General features: G+C 38.3%; 1 protein-coding gene across 1 annotated transcript; it reads left to right on the top strand.

The window, feature by feature from the left end:
- Positions 1 to 17,577: 17,577 nt before the first annotated feature.
- On the top strand, positions 17,578 to 19,114 carry LOC129452730 (granzyme B(G,H)-like). Its single transcript, XM_055216751.2, has 5 exons — positions 17,578 to 17,696; positions 17,847 to 18,003; positions 18,306 to 18,429; positions 18,522 to 18,743; positions 18,838 to 19,114. The coding sequence occupies exons 1-5, from the start codon at positions 17,642 to 17,644 to the stop codon at positions 18,985 to 18,987; spliced, it is 708 nt and encodes a 235-aa protein (XP_055072726.2). The 5' UTR covers positions 17,578 to 17,641; the 3' UTR covers positions 18,988 to 19,114.
- The last annotated feature ends 121 nt before the right edge of the window (positions 19,115 to 19,235 follow it).

The following is a 19,235-nucleotide window of genomic DNA, read 5'->3' as shown; positions in this document are numbered from 1 at the left end:
CAATTAAAATTTAAGTATTTACTCAATGTTGTATGTGTTATTTCAATTAATATTTATTATTTGGGAATTTTTAAGAAACTTTTTTAAATTATTTATCAAATAATTTATGCTGGTGTTGTTAACAAATAATTAACTTCAGTCGCATAAAAACAAAAGCTTTATTCACTTATCATACAGACTGAACATACAGAATTAAGTCTTCTCTAAATAGAGGGCATAAAACAGTCCAAAAGGCCCTCCAAAGTCCGTCAGAACATCTGCAGGGCCATTTAGGAGACTTTCTTCAGCCCTCTGGTCTGCCTCTTCCACATCATCACCGCTCTGGTTTAATAAACAGAGGAATATAAACACACACATACATAAATAACATGTTTAATATAATAAAGCTTGACGGTGAAAGATTTTATACCCTAAAATTGCCAAATTTCCCTCAGACATCACACGTAATTGAATTAAACACTATTGGGCGGTTTTCTCGGACAGGACTTATCACTGACTAAAATACTGACATCTCTTAACATATGAGTGCTATTGTTTTGTCTCAAAATTCACGCCAGTATTGTATTTTATAAGGTTTGTTTGTAGAAATGTCCCAATTATAATTAAGACGGAGTCCTAAACCCTGTCCGGTATTATCTTAACTAAAATAGCTCCACTTTAACTCGGACACATAACATAACACACACTTTAACTCGGACACATAACATAACACACCTTTATATAACTGATATGGTTACAAAAACGGCGAGTATTTGCGTCTTTGCCAATTAATATAGTCTAAAATTAACATTTATTTACAAACACTTACCTGACGTGAACTTGAGGAAACGGCTGATGACTTGTGCCGTTGTGGGAAACAGTGAGTGATGCAGCTGTTACATGCGGAATGATCTCAAATGAAATGACCTGTAATTCAGATCCTTCCGAGTTAAGTTAAGACATTTTAAATTAAAAACTCAAGCACATACTGTACATACACACGCGCGCGCGCGCACACGGGTACACACACGGGTATATTTAGAAGTTTTATTTAAGATTGTTATGATATTGGGACTATTTCTCCACCCGCTCCTTCAGCTCTGAAGTTCAAATTCGGATGCAGTCCGGTTATAACAAATGTAAAAGATATGAAACATCACTCAACAGCGATATCAATTAAGTGCAATCCTAAAATATGATTTAAAACAACCCTTTCATTGTTAAGTATGAGAAATTAAAATGAATTAAATCACGTTTAAACGCCACAGAGATACCAGAGCCAGCAGTCGATTTCTGATGCGCTTGCCGAGGCGAGGCTGCGCTGGGCGGGGTGTGAGCGCTTAAGTGTCTGTAATTTTCTGGAGCTCCTCTACGTCCGAAAGTGTCCGAGCACATTTTTAAATAGACGCTATCCTTATTAACAGACCGCATATTTAAACTTAAAGCACATACATTCACGCCTGAACAACTCTTACAATTACATTTTGTGACCAAATAACAGTAATATTATGAGCATTTTGTTGTCAGAAAACATAGCTGTCATAAGTCCACATATTTACCTGATTTGTCTTAATTAGTTCAGTCAACACTAGCCATTCTGAATGTTGACTGGATTTGAAAATAACCATTCATTTAATATTTTAAACACAGATTTATCTAGACTTAAAATAATATGTCTTCTCAACTAGCTCAAACAAAAAAATTGGTTTAACTTATATATTTTTGCCCGTCCAACATTTCATTAGTTGGATTTTTTACAGTGTATGGAAATAAATAGGGGTCCACAAATGGTTTGGTTACAAACATTTCTCAAAATATCGTCGTGTTTCTCAGAACAAAGAAATTGATGCGAGTTTGTAACAACATGAGAGTGAGTAAATAGTGACAGAATATTCGTTTTTGGGTGAACTATCCCTTTAAGGCCAATCACAATGTCTCTGCAATCGAAGGAGCTTTATACAAAATCAATGCGTTTGAGGAAGGCAGGGATTAATGGAGTAACAATAACGTACATTATGTGGAAATTAATGTGTTTTTTAACCATAAACCAAGCAAACACATTGTATTATACCAAATACACAAAATAGCATTGTTTTAAGCAATGAAATAACTGCTCTTTAAGCAATTTTAGGAGAAATATTGGAGAACTCTCCTCTGGGTGAACTCTTGGTCCTTCATGAGCCATTTTAGGAGATTTGTGTACCAAAAAGTGAGACAAAAAGTTGCTTCTGATGTTTTACGTCAACATTCGTATTCAAAGGTAACAGGGTCACAGTTTAAGTCTGTGAAAATCGAAATAAAGAAATGGAATGTTTTCCAAATATTTACTCAATATTCCAATAATCCCAAACTAAGCAGATTCCAGTTAAAACAAAAAGTCGCTCTAGGCCCTGGACTGTGCACAAGGTAAACCTGATAAACAAGACCGCTGTCAATCAAAATAATCGTTTATTGTTTATTACATAGTTTACTGTTAATTGAGAGCGACAGCGCAGTTTATTTCACTTCTTCGTTTGATTCCAACCGTCGTGCCAAGCTCATTTTTCGAAGCCCTTAGACAGATGTTAAAACACGTCTTTCTCTGCAAAAGTCAGACAGGCCGATAAATTTTTGTCTAAGGCTTGTGTACGTTTTTTCTGTCCTCTGTTATTTTTAAACCTGCATGAAGCCACAGCTTATCACGCTAAACCCCAGAGACATGTGATGAACAACGTGCTTAGCCAGACACTGCAGCCTCTATCTCGCATGCTTTAAGAGGTTTAAAAGCGGAGCATTGTAAAACACCTAAAATGACGGGAATGATAAATGACTTGTGACAGACACTAATGGCGCTCCAACTCTTTTGGGTGTGAAACATGCCTTGAAATATATTGGATCCACTTTCCAGAGAGTTACGCCAAGCTTAGCTCAAATTTCTAGCATTTAACTTGTATGGATTTTCATCATTTTCGAATTAGGCCGTTTTACTTTAAATACAAAATGTTTTGTTACAGAATCATACAGCTCTTGTTTACTAAACAGTCAAGTTTCAGATCACATTCAGCATTTTTTTTACAACATTTAGTCACACATCACCTACAGACGGATTAGGTTTGAAAGTGATACTGATTATAGGAAAGGAAGTTTTCTCAGAGCTATATCTACATCTTAATTACAGGATATGCTGATAAAACTGCATCTGAGGTTGCTGAAGATGAATTGAGATAATGCATGAAGCCAGATTGAGTTTTAAAGCCCTAATATGACTGATTGACACATTTATATTCATTTTGTGAACAATTGTCAACTTAAAAAATGTCAAGAGTGTACAAAGTGCTCTGTTATTTAAGGGTTAAAACTAATGTTTTTTTTTTTTCGTTTTAATAGGCCTAACATTTTTTGTATTACCATAAGAGCAATTTTTTGGTTAGATAGCTACTAATGATGACTCATCCTAGGTTTGCATCTGCTGACGTTTGTGGTTTTCTTCTTCGTGTGATGTGATTTTGATGCATGAGAAACATGTATTTTGGTACTTACGATGTCCTCTGGTTGTCCTCTTTTTAATCTTAGCACAATCTTAAATTCTGTATGTGTTAACTCGCTAAAAAGTCTAACACCATTAAATATATTGAATAAATCTCAAGAGTTAACATTGTGTTAACACGTGTTAACTTTGGCAGGCTTAGCTGTTCAATAGTTTTTCTGCAGCTCTAGACTATGGAAAAGCAGAAATAATGACCATAAATGACTTTGGAGGGGAATTTCTGTTCCCCTTCATTTTCTCCTTTAATACAAAGCCGTAAATTTTGATAGTATATTACAAGAAATGAGTTGTACTGAAGCGGTCGGCGGCTAAATTATCATAGCTGCAAATTTACCTGAAATTATCTGTACCAAGTAATCCACACCGACGACATCGGGACAATAAAACCAAATTGCAGCAACAGTTTTTGAGGCCTGGCAGCATTTCTGACAGCATTCCATCATGTTAGGATAAGCAGATGTGACTTAAAGGGGCCATGTCACAAGACTTTTTTAAGATGTCAAATAAATCTTTGGTGTCCCCAGAGCACATATGTGAAGTTTTACCACAAAATACCATATAGATAATTTATTATAACATGTTAACATTGACACTTTGTAGGTGTAAGCAAAAATGTACCGTTTTGGGTGTGTCCTTTAAAATGCAAATGAGCGGATTATGTGCAAACACTGATTACAATGATGATGGTTTGTTACAATTGAAACTCAGTTGTGCTGTGAATTTTTCTTTTTCTCTCTGGACTAAATGGCAGTGCTGTGGTTGGATAGTGCAGATTAAGGGGTTGTATTATTATAATAATGCTGCGTTTACACCAACCGCGTTTCACGCGTCAAAATCATGTCTACCGCGCCTAGTTTGCCGCTTGAACAGTTTGAATGCATTCGCGCATCTAGAGCGAAGTAGACGCGCGGAAAAAGCAAGCATTTGATGCGCGTCAGAGGCAACATTTGCTTCCTGTGGGAGGGGCAAGTGCTGCTATGCGGTTGTCTGTTTGCAAGATGGCTAATGTTGATTGTGCTTTTATCGAGTGGGTTACGGTTTTGTATTTTTTCACCTTACTATCGGGGTAAAATAAACGGCGCGGGTCGATAAACGTCACGTGACTCAAAAGTGAAATGTGTATTTACAACTTACCAGGTTGCCCAATGTCCTCACTGACACTCTTCCAAGCAAGGTCCTTTTTATTCGTGTCTCTATAGAAATAAGAACTTGTGTCGTATAGCTCCAGGTGACTGCTCACAGACAATATCAAGGCTTCATGCAGAATGAATGACTCCGGACGGGGCTGCCAGCAAGCAGGCTCCTGATTGGTTAACGCGGCGCGAAAATCCGCCAAAGTTAAAAATTTTAAACTCGGGGGTCAGTCACAAATTCGCACAAAAAGCACCATTCGAATGATGCGGAATTGCGTCTACCGCGCCGCGCCAAATGCCTCATTCGCGCCGCGAGACCTCCAGATGCACGTCAACGCGTCTTAACATTGACTTAACATTGAAGTCACTCGCGTTTGATGCCTCTAACTGGTGTAAACGCAGCATAAGAGCTCCCTATGACATCATAAAGAGAGCCAAATTTCAGCAACCTATTTTTTCCACATGCTTGCAGAGAATGATTTACCAAAACTAAGTTACTGGGTTAATCTTTTTTACATTTTCTAGGTTGATAGAAGCACTGGGGACCCAATCATAGCACTTAAAGATGGAAAAAGTCAGATTTTCATGCCATGGCCCCTTTAAACCCACATTGATCCAGATTCACAGATGCGTATATTTCAATTTTGATAGTTTCTCATCACATGTTTTCACTACAGGTTACTACAGTACCATGCTGGGCGTGTGTTTCCATCAAGCCATGTCGTTGTGAATACATCAACCATCATCGTGGACTGACTCCAGCCTCTGAAAGATGTGGAAATCAGCCCGCCAACTCTTAACATCTGAGCTATAAAGGATCAAAAGATTATCATGACAAACTGTACTTAAGTACTGATTCGCGCTAAACATGAGAAACGTATATACTGCAATACATCCAGAGAAATGAGTGCAAATACATACCACTACTGAGTCTCGGTTGGTTTATACAAACAGTTTTATAGTCCTGGGGCATTAGGTCTCTTAAGAGCAATATTAAATAATGGATTCTCCATTGTACTACCATTTGGACAAGAGTTGCTATTGTGGCCAAAGATTTGACGTGCTGAAATGATCTAAAATCATCCTCTTGAAACCGAATACAGATGCACTTACAGCTGGTCGAGGCCTGTCAGACGAATGTCTAGCCGCAATGTTGTTTCATTGGATTAGGCCATAATACCTGAGCTTATATCCAAAAAATGTTGGGTTGTTTTTAACACGTTTGGGTAAAATTTGAACAAACCCAACCGCTGATTTGTAATCTGTTTGGTTACAAATTTTCTTCAAAATATCTTTCTTTAAAATACAGGTTTGGAACAACTTGAGGGCAAGAAAATGACAGAACTTTCATTTTTTTGTAAACTATCACTTTTTGACCTAATGGAAAGGGTCTTTAATAAACCAAAAAAATTATTGTGACGAATTGGGTTCAGGTATGTCTGTTTAAAGAAATAGCAAGATCAAAAACATGGATTTGTTCAAAACAGGTTTTCTGGTGAAACAGGTTTTCTGGTCACATCATACATGGAGTGTTATTATCTCTATTTTCAAGTATACTCCCTAGGATTTATCTTTTGCTTCTTTCTTTATTGTGTAGACGTGTTGTCATTGCGAAATGTCATTGGTTCAGTTCCCAGAAAGCACACATGCTAATAAAGACGATTATACCTTGAATACAAGTCAGGTTGGATAAAAGTACATAATTTTAAGTGCCATGTGTTTGCCCAACATGACAATAATAAAAACTAATCGAAGATCTTTGCTGTGGAATTGAAGCACATTGTGTTCTTCCCATAACCACAGACTTTGAGGACCTGTCCACTAAAGGCTGTTTTCTCTATCTTTTCTTTCTACTAATGACCAACACAGACTGTCTGCTCTTCTCGACTCCTCCAACCGCCCCCAACAATACCACACGATCCATTCTTCTTTGTTTATCTCATTCCTTTTGCTTTATTCACAAATACATTGAATACCTGTTTCTCAAAGTACCCATTTATACTGTACGCCTCCAAAGACAAAATCTCAGAGGTCAGATGCGAACCCAGCCAGGTGCTTAAGAGACTCGTTTAGCCATATACATAAAAATGTTGTCTTATATTGCCATTTCGTCCAGACAGATCTGGCGTTTTGGGAGCCTGAAAATGCTATTTTTTGAAACGGGGTCCTTGAGTGGATAAATCTAAACATGACAGCCTTGCGGTTTCGTGTGTAGAGTCAACCGGTATATTTTGTGATATGATGATGTCATCACCCCACATCTCGACCTTAGTCAGACACCGCTACGTCACATAACAACAACAACAACAACAACAATGGCAGACTATATGCTTGTGTTTGTTCTGCAGAAGGTAGTGAGCCTATTATCTACTAAAGCAAAATCTTCTGCTTCTTTGCTACTATGGTGAGCAACAAATGATTATGGACAATGGCCCTGTCCCAAATGGCGCACTTCATGTGGACTTTCGATCTCATGGCCTTAAATTGCGTGTGCTTGCTTAGTCTACGAGTACGTAGGGTGTCCCATCTGTCTTTTTTTATGATTCTAAGTGTGCTCACGAGAGCCCCCTTTGCACCCTTGATGCGTTTTTTGGTGAAGCCCGCACTGCTACAGACTCAAAACATTTTACCAACCCAGAAGTCCTTGCGAAAGAGCAATCAGAAGACGGATGACCCTTGAGTCTCTTCCAAAATATGACTCTGGTGCACCCTCGTGGACTCGCGTCAAGGGTCCCTAAAGTCTACACTACATGATGTCATCAAAGTGTGGACTTTGAGGAAGTCCACAAGTCGGGATTGTGCCATTTGGGAGAGGGCAAACAACAAGGGCCCTGTCTCAAATGGCACACTTCATGTGGACTTTTGGTCTTGTGGCCTTAAATTGTGCGTGCTCACAAAGTCTACGAGTCTGTAGGGTGTCCCATCTATCATTTTTAAGCCCCGGAGTGTGCTCATGAGTGCCCCCTTTGCATCCTTGATGCGGTCTTCAACAAAGCCTGCACTGCTGCAGGCTCCACGCACTTTACCAACCCAGAAGTCCTTGCAAAGAGCAATCAGATGATGGATGGGAGGAGTTCACACTGATGGGCAACTTCTTTTCTTATTTCTGGCGTGACCCTTAAACCTGTCCCAAAATACAACTCCGGTGCACCCTTGTGGGCTCGCGTCAAGGGTCCCTAAAGTCTGCACCACATAATGTCATCAAAGTGTGGACTCTGAGGAAGTCCACAAATCTGGAGTGTGCCATTTGGGACAGGGTCAACAACAAGGGCCCTGTCCCAAATTGCGCACTTCATGTGGACTTTTGATCTTGTGGCCTTAAATTGCGCATGCTCGCTTAATCTATGATTACTTAGGGTATCCCATTTGTGATTTTTATGCTCCGAACTGTGCTCATGAGCGCCCCCTTTGCACCCTTGATGCGGCCTTTGGCAAATCCGCACTGCTGCAGGATCCATGCATTTTACCACCCCAGAAGTCCTTGCAAAAGAGCAACCAGACGATGGATGGGAGGTGTTCACTCTGATGGGCAACTTCTCTTCCTATTTCCGCCGTGACCCTTGAGTCTGTCCCAAATACGACTCTGGTGCACCATCATGGACTCGTGTCAAGGGTCCTTAAAGCACTACATGATGTCATCAAAATGTGGACTCTGAGGAAGTCCACAAGTCCAGAGTTTGCCATTTGGGACAGTCTCAACAACAAGGGCCCTATCCCAAATGGTGCACTTCATCTGGACTTTCGTTCTCGTGGCCTTAAATTGCGCGTGCTCCCTTAGTCTACGAGTACATAGGGTGTCCCATCTATCATTTTTACGCTCTGAAGTGTGCTCATGATTTTTGGTTTCTCTTCCTTTTCCAGCATGATGCTCGAGCCTGTCCCAAAATACGACTCCGGTGCACCCACGTGGACTAGCGTCAAGGGTCCCTAAAGTCTGCACTACATGATATCATCAAAGTCTGGAGTGTGCCATTTGGGACAGGGCCAACAACAAGGTTTATGTGCATGCTCCAAGTCGTCTTCTCCAGTTTTAGTGCATCTCTGTAGCAGAATTACAGCGCCACATACTGCTCTGGCATGTATACTACATTGATTTGAGTCGGTCTCAGTGGTTTTGTGTGCATGCAGATATTTCTTAAGATGACGCCGTGTTTACAGATTCTCTTTTTAGAACGAGGAAAAAAAAAATCGGAAAGGGAAGTTCTGGCTTTTTGTGGATGTGGCCTTTAAAAAAGTGCCTCAAAATGTTAAACAGTGGATTTTACCAAACACTTCATCATGAGAAATGAGTGCTTTTTTCACAAATATGTTTTTAGCATTAGAGACAAACTTTCCAAGTTTCAAGTCTTGTTTTGTGCACTATTCATAGAAACTGGCTAGGTTATATCCTTTAAAAATACTGTCACGCTATTTTCTGGTTAAAAACTATTTTTGTATGTTTGGAATCGGTTTAAAAGCAAAGCTCTGTTTAATTTTATTTTTTAAGTGACAGCCTTCCTGTTTTTAGCGTTCATACATCTATTACAGTTTGTGTCATTTAATGCGATTATAAGTCAAGAGTTACTGCATGCGGTCTTGGCTTCTGTACCGACAGCTTTTATCCGTTTTTTATCTTCCATGTATATATATATATATATATATATATATATATATAAATAAATCCTTAAACAATCACATTCTTTTGGTCCAGACCACATCTGGACAAACGATTACCGTCCTGGTCCGAATGATGATGAAAGAACGTGTCTAAATATAGGTATCGGTTTGCATCACCAGATAATTGTCAACGACTCCTAAAAATACAGCTCTTGATTCTCACGCCTTCGGTACGAGCTCATGCCCACAGTCTGTCTGGTCTATAGATTTAAATACGAAAAAACCTGAGAAGAATGAATGTGGGTTACACGCTTTGATCTCACCCTTATCTTGTTGTTTCAAGATGACTCTGTTTCCTCTTTGTTTCGCATTAAACTGAAACATAAGTGCAATGCTCCAACGTTTACCAGTTTAGGCCTTTATCTTTCTCAGAGTTCAGTGCTTTGTAATCAACCTACAGCTTGTAGACGACCAACATCTGCATGAAGATGAAGAGTCTGTTTGAAAGGGGTTGCGTGACACCTTTGAATCTTGCTAAATCAATTGGCATCGGGATAATCATTGTCATTTTGCTCCTTATTTGATTGGTTCCTGCAATGAGGAGCTTCTTTGAAGACAGACACCATATGTTTTACAGATCAAGTCGAACATCCAGAAGTTGAACATAATATATAACCCTTGTCGATCTGTGCCTTTTTAGAAAAGCTTCATTTTGGCAAACATTTTTATTGAGCATTATTTCAGCATGTAACACATACGTGTATGCCTAACACCCGCTGTGTTGGCTTAAGTTTAACTTCCTTACCGTTTTAATTGTTGGTACCGTACCATTACTTCAACTGCAGTAGCTGTGGCCAAACTTTGTAACGTAGCCATTTAATAAACCAGACATAGCAGGTTCTCTGTTTACAGCGTCATTATTAAAGACATGAGATCATCCACAGTTTCACATGTGAGTCTTGCCAGAGCTAATAAAAAGTGCAGTTGATGTTCTCATTTTGTAACATCAGACGCTAAACCACAATTCGTGATTGATGTCTTATCGGTCTGAGAGGAACAGAAGTAGACAGCTCGGTGCATGACAGAAAGTGTCTCATGGTCTGTCTTCCAGAGGAAAGTAATAAAACTGTACAAAACATTAAAAAAATCGCCCCTGTGTGCTTTGGCTGATAGTACGGCCCTACGTATTGCCTCATAGCTTCTGAACTATCTCGGGTATTGAGAAAACATAAAAACATAATAATCTTATGTTCTGGTGAGGCATGATACAGTGCATGATCTGCAATGATGCTTTTTGAGGTTTTGCTGGTAAATGTACCGGCATCTTACATTTTACATCAGCACAGTCAAGTCGAGAATTCTTCTGTGCTGAGATAAAAGTTTGTAGTTATCTAGTCTAAAATCTCATGTGCATGTGACGGTCATTTTTGTAGATCAACTAAAGGTTGACAAGTAGCCATTTTTGGCCACACTGTCAACAAAAAAGGTCAAAATATGTACCACCAGCTGTCATTGGGGCTGTGCCCTTTCAAAAAGTATAGCTGTGCACCTAAAATGTTCATATTGGTATCTCAAAGGTACATATTGGTACCAACTGTATACACATAAGGGTGATTCTCATGAAATTAGACTTATGAGGTGTCATGAAACATTTTGATAAAAAAGTAAATGCTATCAAAATAAGAAGTATACAGTTACAAACACCTCTTCACGTACTATTTTGCATATGATTTCAAATGACATCATACAAACCAATTTTGTTGTTTTTTCCACATTTAAGAGGAAAATTTTCATTACCGCAACGTGTACATGAATGGATTTGGGTTCTTTGACGTGGAAATATTTATAATAAAAAAATCAAATAAATAAAAAGCTTCAGTGCATGTTATACTATAAACATTTACAGTAAAGAAACATGTGGTGTTTGGTGATCATTGGTAAATGTAGAGACAATAATAAGGAATATGAATGTGTCCAAGAACAATTTGCTCATCCTCCGCCACAATTTTCAATTATTGTTTAAGCCCTCAAGAAACTAACATTTAAAAAAAATGTTGGAAGGGACATAATTGGTTGTGAAACTTAAGATGGTTACCAGATAAGCAGTTCTTATTTTTTTTCTCCAGATAAAAGTTAAAATTTTGTTAGTCATAGTACGTACACAAACTTTTTAGTTCTCATTACCGAAACACGAGTTTGTAAATGCATATATTTAATGTAATATCATGTTGCGGTAATGATAATTTAAAAAAAATTATAATCTAAAAAATGTAAATAATTATATAGGAAATACTTTTTAAATCCTCTAAGAATAATGGTTATAGACCTTAATCTTATATGTGCAAGAAAATTGGATTCAAGGGCTTTTTAAGAATTCTGATGCTGTACACCTTCTAAATCTGGATTTGGTGAGAATCACCCATAATGGTCCCCAAAAGGACCTTTTTAAAGGGCACTGCCCCAGTAACAGCAGTGCACGTCGGAAACCACGATGAACCTTTATAAACTTAAAAGTTTCTTTCCTAGCAAAATAATGGCTATAGTTTTATTGGCAGTGAATTTATTCCCATCTTGCATATCCATCTCATGAACAACGAGAACCCGTGTACACGGCACACAACTGAAATGTGATTCATTAAATCGACACTGTTAAATAAACAGTTAAAGTCATATTAAGATGATGGAGAGATAAATCACATGAATGGCGCTTCAGACTTTGGGACCAGGCCTGTCTATCAAGTTTAATAGACGATACAGAATTTAATCTGGGTCCTTTACAGTGAAAATTAATTTGCTGAAGTCAAATAAAAACGGGGCCAAATGAACTTGATATGCTTATATAACTTTGCTCGACTGATTTCTAACTTTGTTAGGAAGTATGATTTCCCCAATACTGCAGTCTGTTTTTATACTAGGACTGATCAATGTATGAATAATATGAATAGTATAAAAAATATCTATTTGAATAAAGTAAAGTAAAAATGCATTTAGGAAAGCAACATCCATCTTTCTTACCATCTGTTTTTTTTTTTTGACAATACAGGTACCAGGAGCCTTCAACCACACGAAGGGTCACAGTCAAATCAGTAACCACAAACATGCATCGCGACATCTTGCGTGGAAACACTTTGCGGAGGTTTTATCTGCCGATCATCTTCTTAGAAACGTTATGAAACAAACTTGACAGGTTCTGCGGTTGGATAAATGATGCAGTGATGCTGATATAGACAGATAGGGATGCAAGGTAGCTAGAGCATTTATGAAGTGAAGCAACTACTGTCAGAAAACATAAATCATTTGAAATCCTTTCGAATGACAAAGATTTTTTGTTACGCAAACCAAAGTACCTTCTCATATGTGTTTTTAGTTAAGTGTGTCTTTGCATGGTACGTGAAGATTGATTTTTCTTATTTGGAACCACGCTGTTATAATTTCCCTTTCCTCGTAATAATCGTGATTTGCGCGGTGATTGATGGACTTTTTACAGCTGTCGTTTTGCTTCTATCATGATGTCTAATTGCTTAACCATCCCTCGGTTAACCCCCTGCTTCTTATAAAGCTGACAGTCCGTCGGTAGACGTTCTTTTGAACGCCCCCTGCCTCTTCTCCATGGCTTTTCCAAGCCTCCTCCTGTGATACCCATTAAAGACCCAGTCTTCTGCGTGCTGCCCATCTCGCTCTCACAGAAATCTCGGTTGTACTTCATTCACGATTATAAAAACATCCTGTAGTTCAGGTATGAGAAGAACATACTTCGGTCTAGACGTAGGATAGGAAGTTTCTTAATGGGCAATCCTGTGCTACTGCTTGGCGCATTCGCATGTCCAAAGCAAGCATATAGCATTACGGCTTTCATGAACTATGCGACCACATTGCTAATTTAGGGGGGTACTTAAAACAGCGTTTTTGTTGAATAAGCATTTTATTGCAATGAAAATTTTGGAGGAGCTACAAAAACTCTGAAATCTGTCCCGATGAACTTGATTTCAGCCTGTTGAAAACTGAAGGCTTTAAACAAGAGTAATTTGAGGACGACCGTGCAAAGGCTGCAAATCTTCAAGGGCAGCCTGCTGGTCATGCTACTCAGTAATTTATTTGGACAGGCAGATTTAAATTCAGTTGATGGTAAACTATAAAATTTCAGTACCATTTCGCTTCACTGCAGTAGTCACATAACAGTGCAAGATTTACATACATGAGATAAGTACTGTACAGATGACCTCGAACGTTAAAGAGCACCTATTGTCCGATTCACATTTTTACATTTCCTTTGGTGTGTAAGTGTGTATTAGTACATGTTAATGATATGCAAAGGTACAAACCCCAAAGTAAACGATGACGCGAGTGATAGTCTCCAACGTAAATCTCTTTTCTTGGACTACAACAAACACATGGATTGTAGGCAACAGTTTACTTCCTGGGTTTGAGACTTACAGCCTGTAAGTTAGCAACTGAATCTTTCAAACCTGGTAAGGAGCGTCACGTTTCCGGCTGATGTCAGAGGTTTTCAGGCCAATCACAACGTACAGATTAACTGGCCAATCAGGGACACGGAGCTTTTCAAATCCGTGTGTTTCAGGAAGAGATTGAAATCCGGAGCTACAAAAATGTACATTAGTTGGGAAATTACGTTTTTTAACCATAAACCACGTGAACACATTGTATTATACCAAATACACAAAAAGTTTTTAAGCAATTAAATAGGTGCTCTTTAATCTAATGCTGTGTTCAAACCAGCCGTGGTAGAGGCGTCAAGCTCAAGCAATTTCAATGTTAAGTTAATGTAAAGACGCGTTGACGCCCATCTGGAGGTATCCCGCCGCGAATGAGGCGTTTAGTGCGGCGCGGTAGACGCAATTCCGCCTCAATCCCGCGTCTAGTTTGCGCGAATGGTGTGAATTGAGCGTTGCCACGGGAAACGCGCAAGTATAAAATTTTTAACTTTGGGGGAAAAACGAGCCGCGTTAACCAATCAGGAGCTTGCCCAGTAGTGACGTGATTAAAGGAAGCGAGCGGAGTCGTAGAAGCCCCTCCCATCAAGAGATTCACGCGCAAATTCGTGTATTGGGAGGGGCTTCTGCGACTCCGCTCGCTTCCTTTAATCACGTCACTACTAGGCACGTGCGAATGAAGCAAGTAAACTCAAAATGTTCAAGCGGCAAACTAGATGCGGTACACGCGAATTTGGTGTGAACCCACAGTATGGGTTGTAGCTAAACCCGACAAGTAAGTAGGCTGTAGGGATTCATAGTGTGAATTGTTACTGTTTTTTAAATTTCTTTGTAGAGTGTGTGTACGCAAAAATCCACGGCAACGTTCACATTTATAAAAACGTGTTTTTTGACGTGTAAAAGTGCTTAGCGCCACGTCAGGGTCTAAGCAGACGAACGCACTTTTGCTTGTCCGATTGCTGCAGTTTTTTTAAATATAAGCAAAAAATAGGATTAAAACATTAAGACAGACGGCCTTTTATATGTCGATGACATTAATTCGTTTAAAGGCAGAGATCTGAAACTGCTCAGCTGCGGACAAGTTCAAGATCATTTGCGATTTACAGATTTTACATCCGAAAGAAAGTGGTACATGCATTTTCTCTGCATACGTTAGTTCTATGAATCCCACGTACGCATTTTTAAGAAATGATCGTGAGATCAAAGTTAAGATGGTATCTATTCGTGGAGTGGATCTGCGTCTTTTGTGCTTTGTGTTTGTCTTTTTTTGTGTTTTCTGTTACAGCACATGGCCTTCATTGAACATTGTTTGTTTCTGTGTGGCATGTGCTCTCCCATCTGGTGTCTTGATCCCACCCCATTGTTTACGGATAAATTATCTCATTATTTTCTCATGCCCCACACCTGCCTTTGTAATCATGCCACATATTTAATGCTCTGGTGTTCGCTGTCCTGTGCTGGTTCATCGTCTATTGTTGAGTCAAAGCTGAAAGTAGAGTCAAGTTTTTGTATCTATAGTCAAGTGTGTTTTTTGGGGTCTTTTCTGTTCAGTTTTTGGAATAAATTCTTTGTTGAAGGGCTGTTCTGCATCTGGGTTCAGTCTGTTAATCCTGACAGACAAATCAGCAACAACTGTGATGCTGCTGTGTCAATATGGACCAGAACGATTTGTTGAATCCATGCCCTCGAAAATGCAAGCTGCTGTGTGGACAAAGTGATCAGAGAAAATATAAAGTGACTGTTGAGTTTATGTGCTTAACAGTATTATGCTTACTATAATACATTTTCTCTAACATTTACTTTAGATCAAGTAGGGGAGAACCGGAGCAAAAGTAACATGGGACGAAAGTAACAAAGCGATTTTCTCCGAGCCCTGATAACATTTGCATCCCAAACTAACAGCATCTTAATCACACCAACCCTTGACAGACCTGATAAATATTGCGTTATTTACTCACCGTTTTCCGCGTGCAGATCCAGATAACCATGATAAGTAAATTCTTAAAGGACAAGTTTGGCATTTTACACTTTAAGCCCTGTTTTCGGATTGTTTATGATGAAATAGAACGGTTTTGACTGAAATTTGGACATATGATGCTGGCCCGAGAAATTTCGGGTGTTTGTTGTATCAGTCCCCACCTCTACAATGGCTGCATAGGTGCACTGAAACAATCCTTCCTAAAATGCATGAAACTTTCGTTTACAAAGACGTGAAACTCACCGAGTGGTCAGGGGTGTTCACTGATATGTTCACACAAAAATCGCTGCAAAAGATGCTTTCCAACAGGTTTTATCGTAGTTTTTGTCCAACTCCATTGACTTGTATTAGATATGCTGTGAGGTACGGTATTACTCCGCGCCGGGAACTTTGTTTGTTGTTTGTAATCTTGCAATTGGCAAAGGCGGATTATCGCCACCACCTGGGCTGGAGTGTCTATTATTCAAGCTCTCAACGGGTGTGAGGTGTTTGAAAAAATAGGTCCACAAGTTTACAACGAATGGTAAAACAGCTGTTGGAAAGCATCTTTTGCAGGGATTTGGCTGTGAGCATATCAGTGAACACCCCTGACCACTTGGTGAGTTTTACGTCTTTGTAAACGAAAGTTTAATGCATTTTAGCCATTGTAGAGGTGGGGGCTGATACAACAGAAACCCTAAAATTCTCGGGCCAGCATCATATGTCCAAATTTCAGTCCAAACCGTTCTATTTCATCATAAACAATCTGATAACAGGCCTTTAAGTGTAAAATACCGAACTTGTCCTTTAAAGCGGTCATGTTTTCTTATAACGCGTTGTGGTTCTGGTTTAATGTGATAAAGTACTGATAAATTTACAGGTTATTTAGTGCTCTAACAAATCCTGAAGTTTCACTTCTCTGAGTTTTTCAAAATAAAAGTAAATCATGTTTAAATGTGAGGAGATCCTGTCAGGACAAAAGTAACACTTGTAATTTTTGTCCCGCTGCTAATACTTTTGTATATGTTGAATATTTATGTTATTTGATTTGATTTAGTGTTCAAACTGTTGAAAACATGTTTTATTCTCAACAATTTAAGTTTGTACTGTTGGTCGCTTTTGATAAAACTGAAATTTAAAATGAAAATGTAATTTCATTATTTTTTACAAAGATAAATTGCAAAATATGTTTGCAGTTACACTGTAAAAAATACTTTGCTGCCTTACATTTTTTTACAAGTCATTTCAACTTACTATTATTTATCTTGACTAGAGATGAGTTGTTATAACTACAGGTGAGATAAAATTAAGTTGACTTTTCTCAACTATATTTTATTAGTTGTGACAACTCATCTCTGTTGACATGACTTGTAAATCTGAGTTGATTTAACAAATAATTTTAAGGCAGCAAAGTATTTTTTACAGTGTACATATTAACGAGGTCATAGTCGTGTATATTTAATAAAAACACGTGCAACACAAAAATCTATCTTGGTTTGTTGTGTTACTTTTGACTCACCTGTATGTTACTTTCATCCCTGCAGGTGGCGTCGAAAGTAACAACTCACTACGTATGTTTAAATATAAATTATACTTAAGTTGTTTTACAATTTTAAAAATTCCACCTGGTATTGATAGACCACACTTGTGAGTTATTGACCACAGCAAAAATATATCGCTGTCTAAAACATGATCTTTTAAAATTAAGTTTTTCTGAAAAATGGTACTTTTGGCCTTGCTCTCCCCTACTTTTGATCTTATCATCAAAATGTGCTTACTTGATTAACAACAATGAAAATAAAAAAAGCAACAAAAAAAGCTGATGACCAGCACTTTCTATTAAGAAGTTCCTGTTTAAGTGATGTTAAATTAGATAAACCGATCGCGTAGGGGGACATTTCTAGTTTTTTTCTTCCTGGTATGAGTCCCCTGACCCAGTATTTAAATCAGAAGACGACTTCACTGTGCTCACACATCACTTGACTGAACAGTGACTACAATGAGCATCTTTTGGTTTATAACTACACTGCTACTGCTGCACTCCTGCACCCCAGGTAATGACTTCATATCAGACTACACTAATAACAGTAGAGTTGTCATAACTGTTTAAATAGTTTCTTACAATCTATTTTCACCACGCGAATGGACTTTTTATCATATTTTAATATTACTTATATGTGTTTACATTCACATTCTCTCTTTAGGTGTCGGCATGGATCATGGGATTGTTAATGGTAAGGTGTCCGTTCCACACAGCCACCCATACATGGTCTACATTCGTGACTCACAAACACAAGCAGCATGTGGTGGATTTTTGATAAGAGAAGATTTTGTGATAACTGCCGCCCACTGTAACGGAAAGTGAGTAAAATAATATACTATTAGTGACATCAAAACACAAACTTTGCTTCTTATACATCACTATAACAAACTATAAAAGCTTAGTTGCAAAATTGAAAAACAAATGTTTCTATTTGAAGAACAAGGTCATTGAAAATGTGGTATTGATCTATTATTAAACTAACATACACTCGTGCGCTAATAAAATTAATGTATATTTTTACATATATGCACGATGCAACCAAATTATTGTGTAAATCTTTTCTATAGGGTTTAAATAATGGCAATCTTTTAACATCAAGTTTATTTTTTGTTTACTTTAGACATCTCATGGTGTATTTGGGTGTTGATGACACAAATCGTTTACCTGAGGGTATACCAGTCTTAGCCATTCCACATCCAGATTTTGTAAACAAGCAAGGTTATGACGACATCATGCTACTAAAGGTTTGTCTAATATGCATTTTGTATGTGCACACTTTTTTTAACAATCATATGGGACATCTACTCACCCAAAAACATTACATCTTTCTATTTAGCTTAAAACAATAGCAACTCTGAACAAGAATGTGAAAATCATTGGCCTGCCAAAAACTAAGGGAGAGGCATTTCCAAGTAACTGTATGGCTATGGGTTGGGGCTGGAAAGAATACACTCACATGTCTCCATCAAATGTCCTGAGAGAAGTGAACTTGACTCTTATTCAAAACTGTGCCACACCTGACCTTATATGCACTCGGGGAACAGCCGGGCCAGCACGGGTATTTCATAATTTTTACAAATATTTCATGGTAAAATTATTATTGTATTTTAGTAGTATATTTATGGCTAACTAAACCACAATTTCTCTTATAGGGAGACTCTGGCAGTCCACTTATTTGTGGAAAGGTCCCACACGGCATTGTATCCTACCTTTTACCGGAGTCTTCAGGCTACATTACGATGTATACTAAAATCTCTCACTACCTTCAATGGATTCATGACACCATGAAACCATCTTTTTAAAGCAACATAAAGCATGGAAGGCAAAGCTGGATCAACTCAACGTTATAATATGAAAGCATGTCTGATTTAAGTTCTTCTGCATTTTTATGTACCTGATTGAAATAAAAGCAAAAATTTATCATTACACAAGTCTGTTAAAATGATTTCTGCAACAACAACCTACATCAACGTCAGTCTTGCTCCTTAAATGCCAGTGTCTTTCAGAGCTTAGGTCCAACCCCAATGTATTGTCACACACCTGAACCAGG

This window comes from Misgurnus anguillicaudatus, chromosome 23 (genome assembly GCF_027580225.2).
Source record: "Misgurnus anguillicaudatus chromosome 23, ASM2758022v2, whole genome shotgun sequence".
In the NCBI taxonomy this organism is placed as follows: Eukaryota; Metazoa; Chordata; class Actinopteri; order Cypriniformes; family Cobitidae; genus Misgurnus; species Misgurnus anguillicaudatus.
Note: the sequence above shows the minus strand (reverse complement) of the source record. Positions and strands in the feature narration are given on the sequence as shown.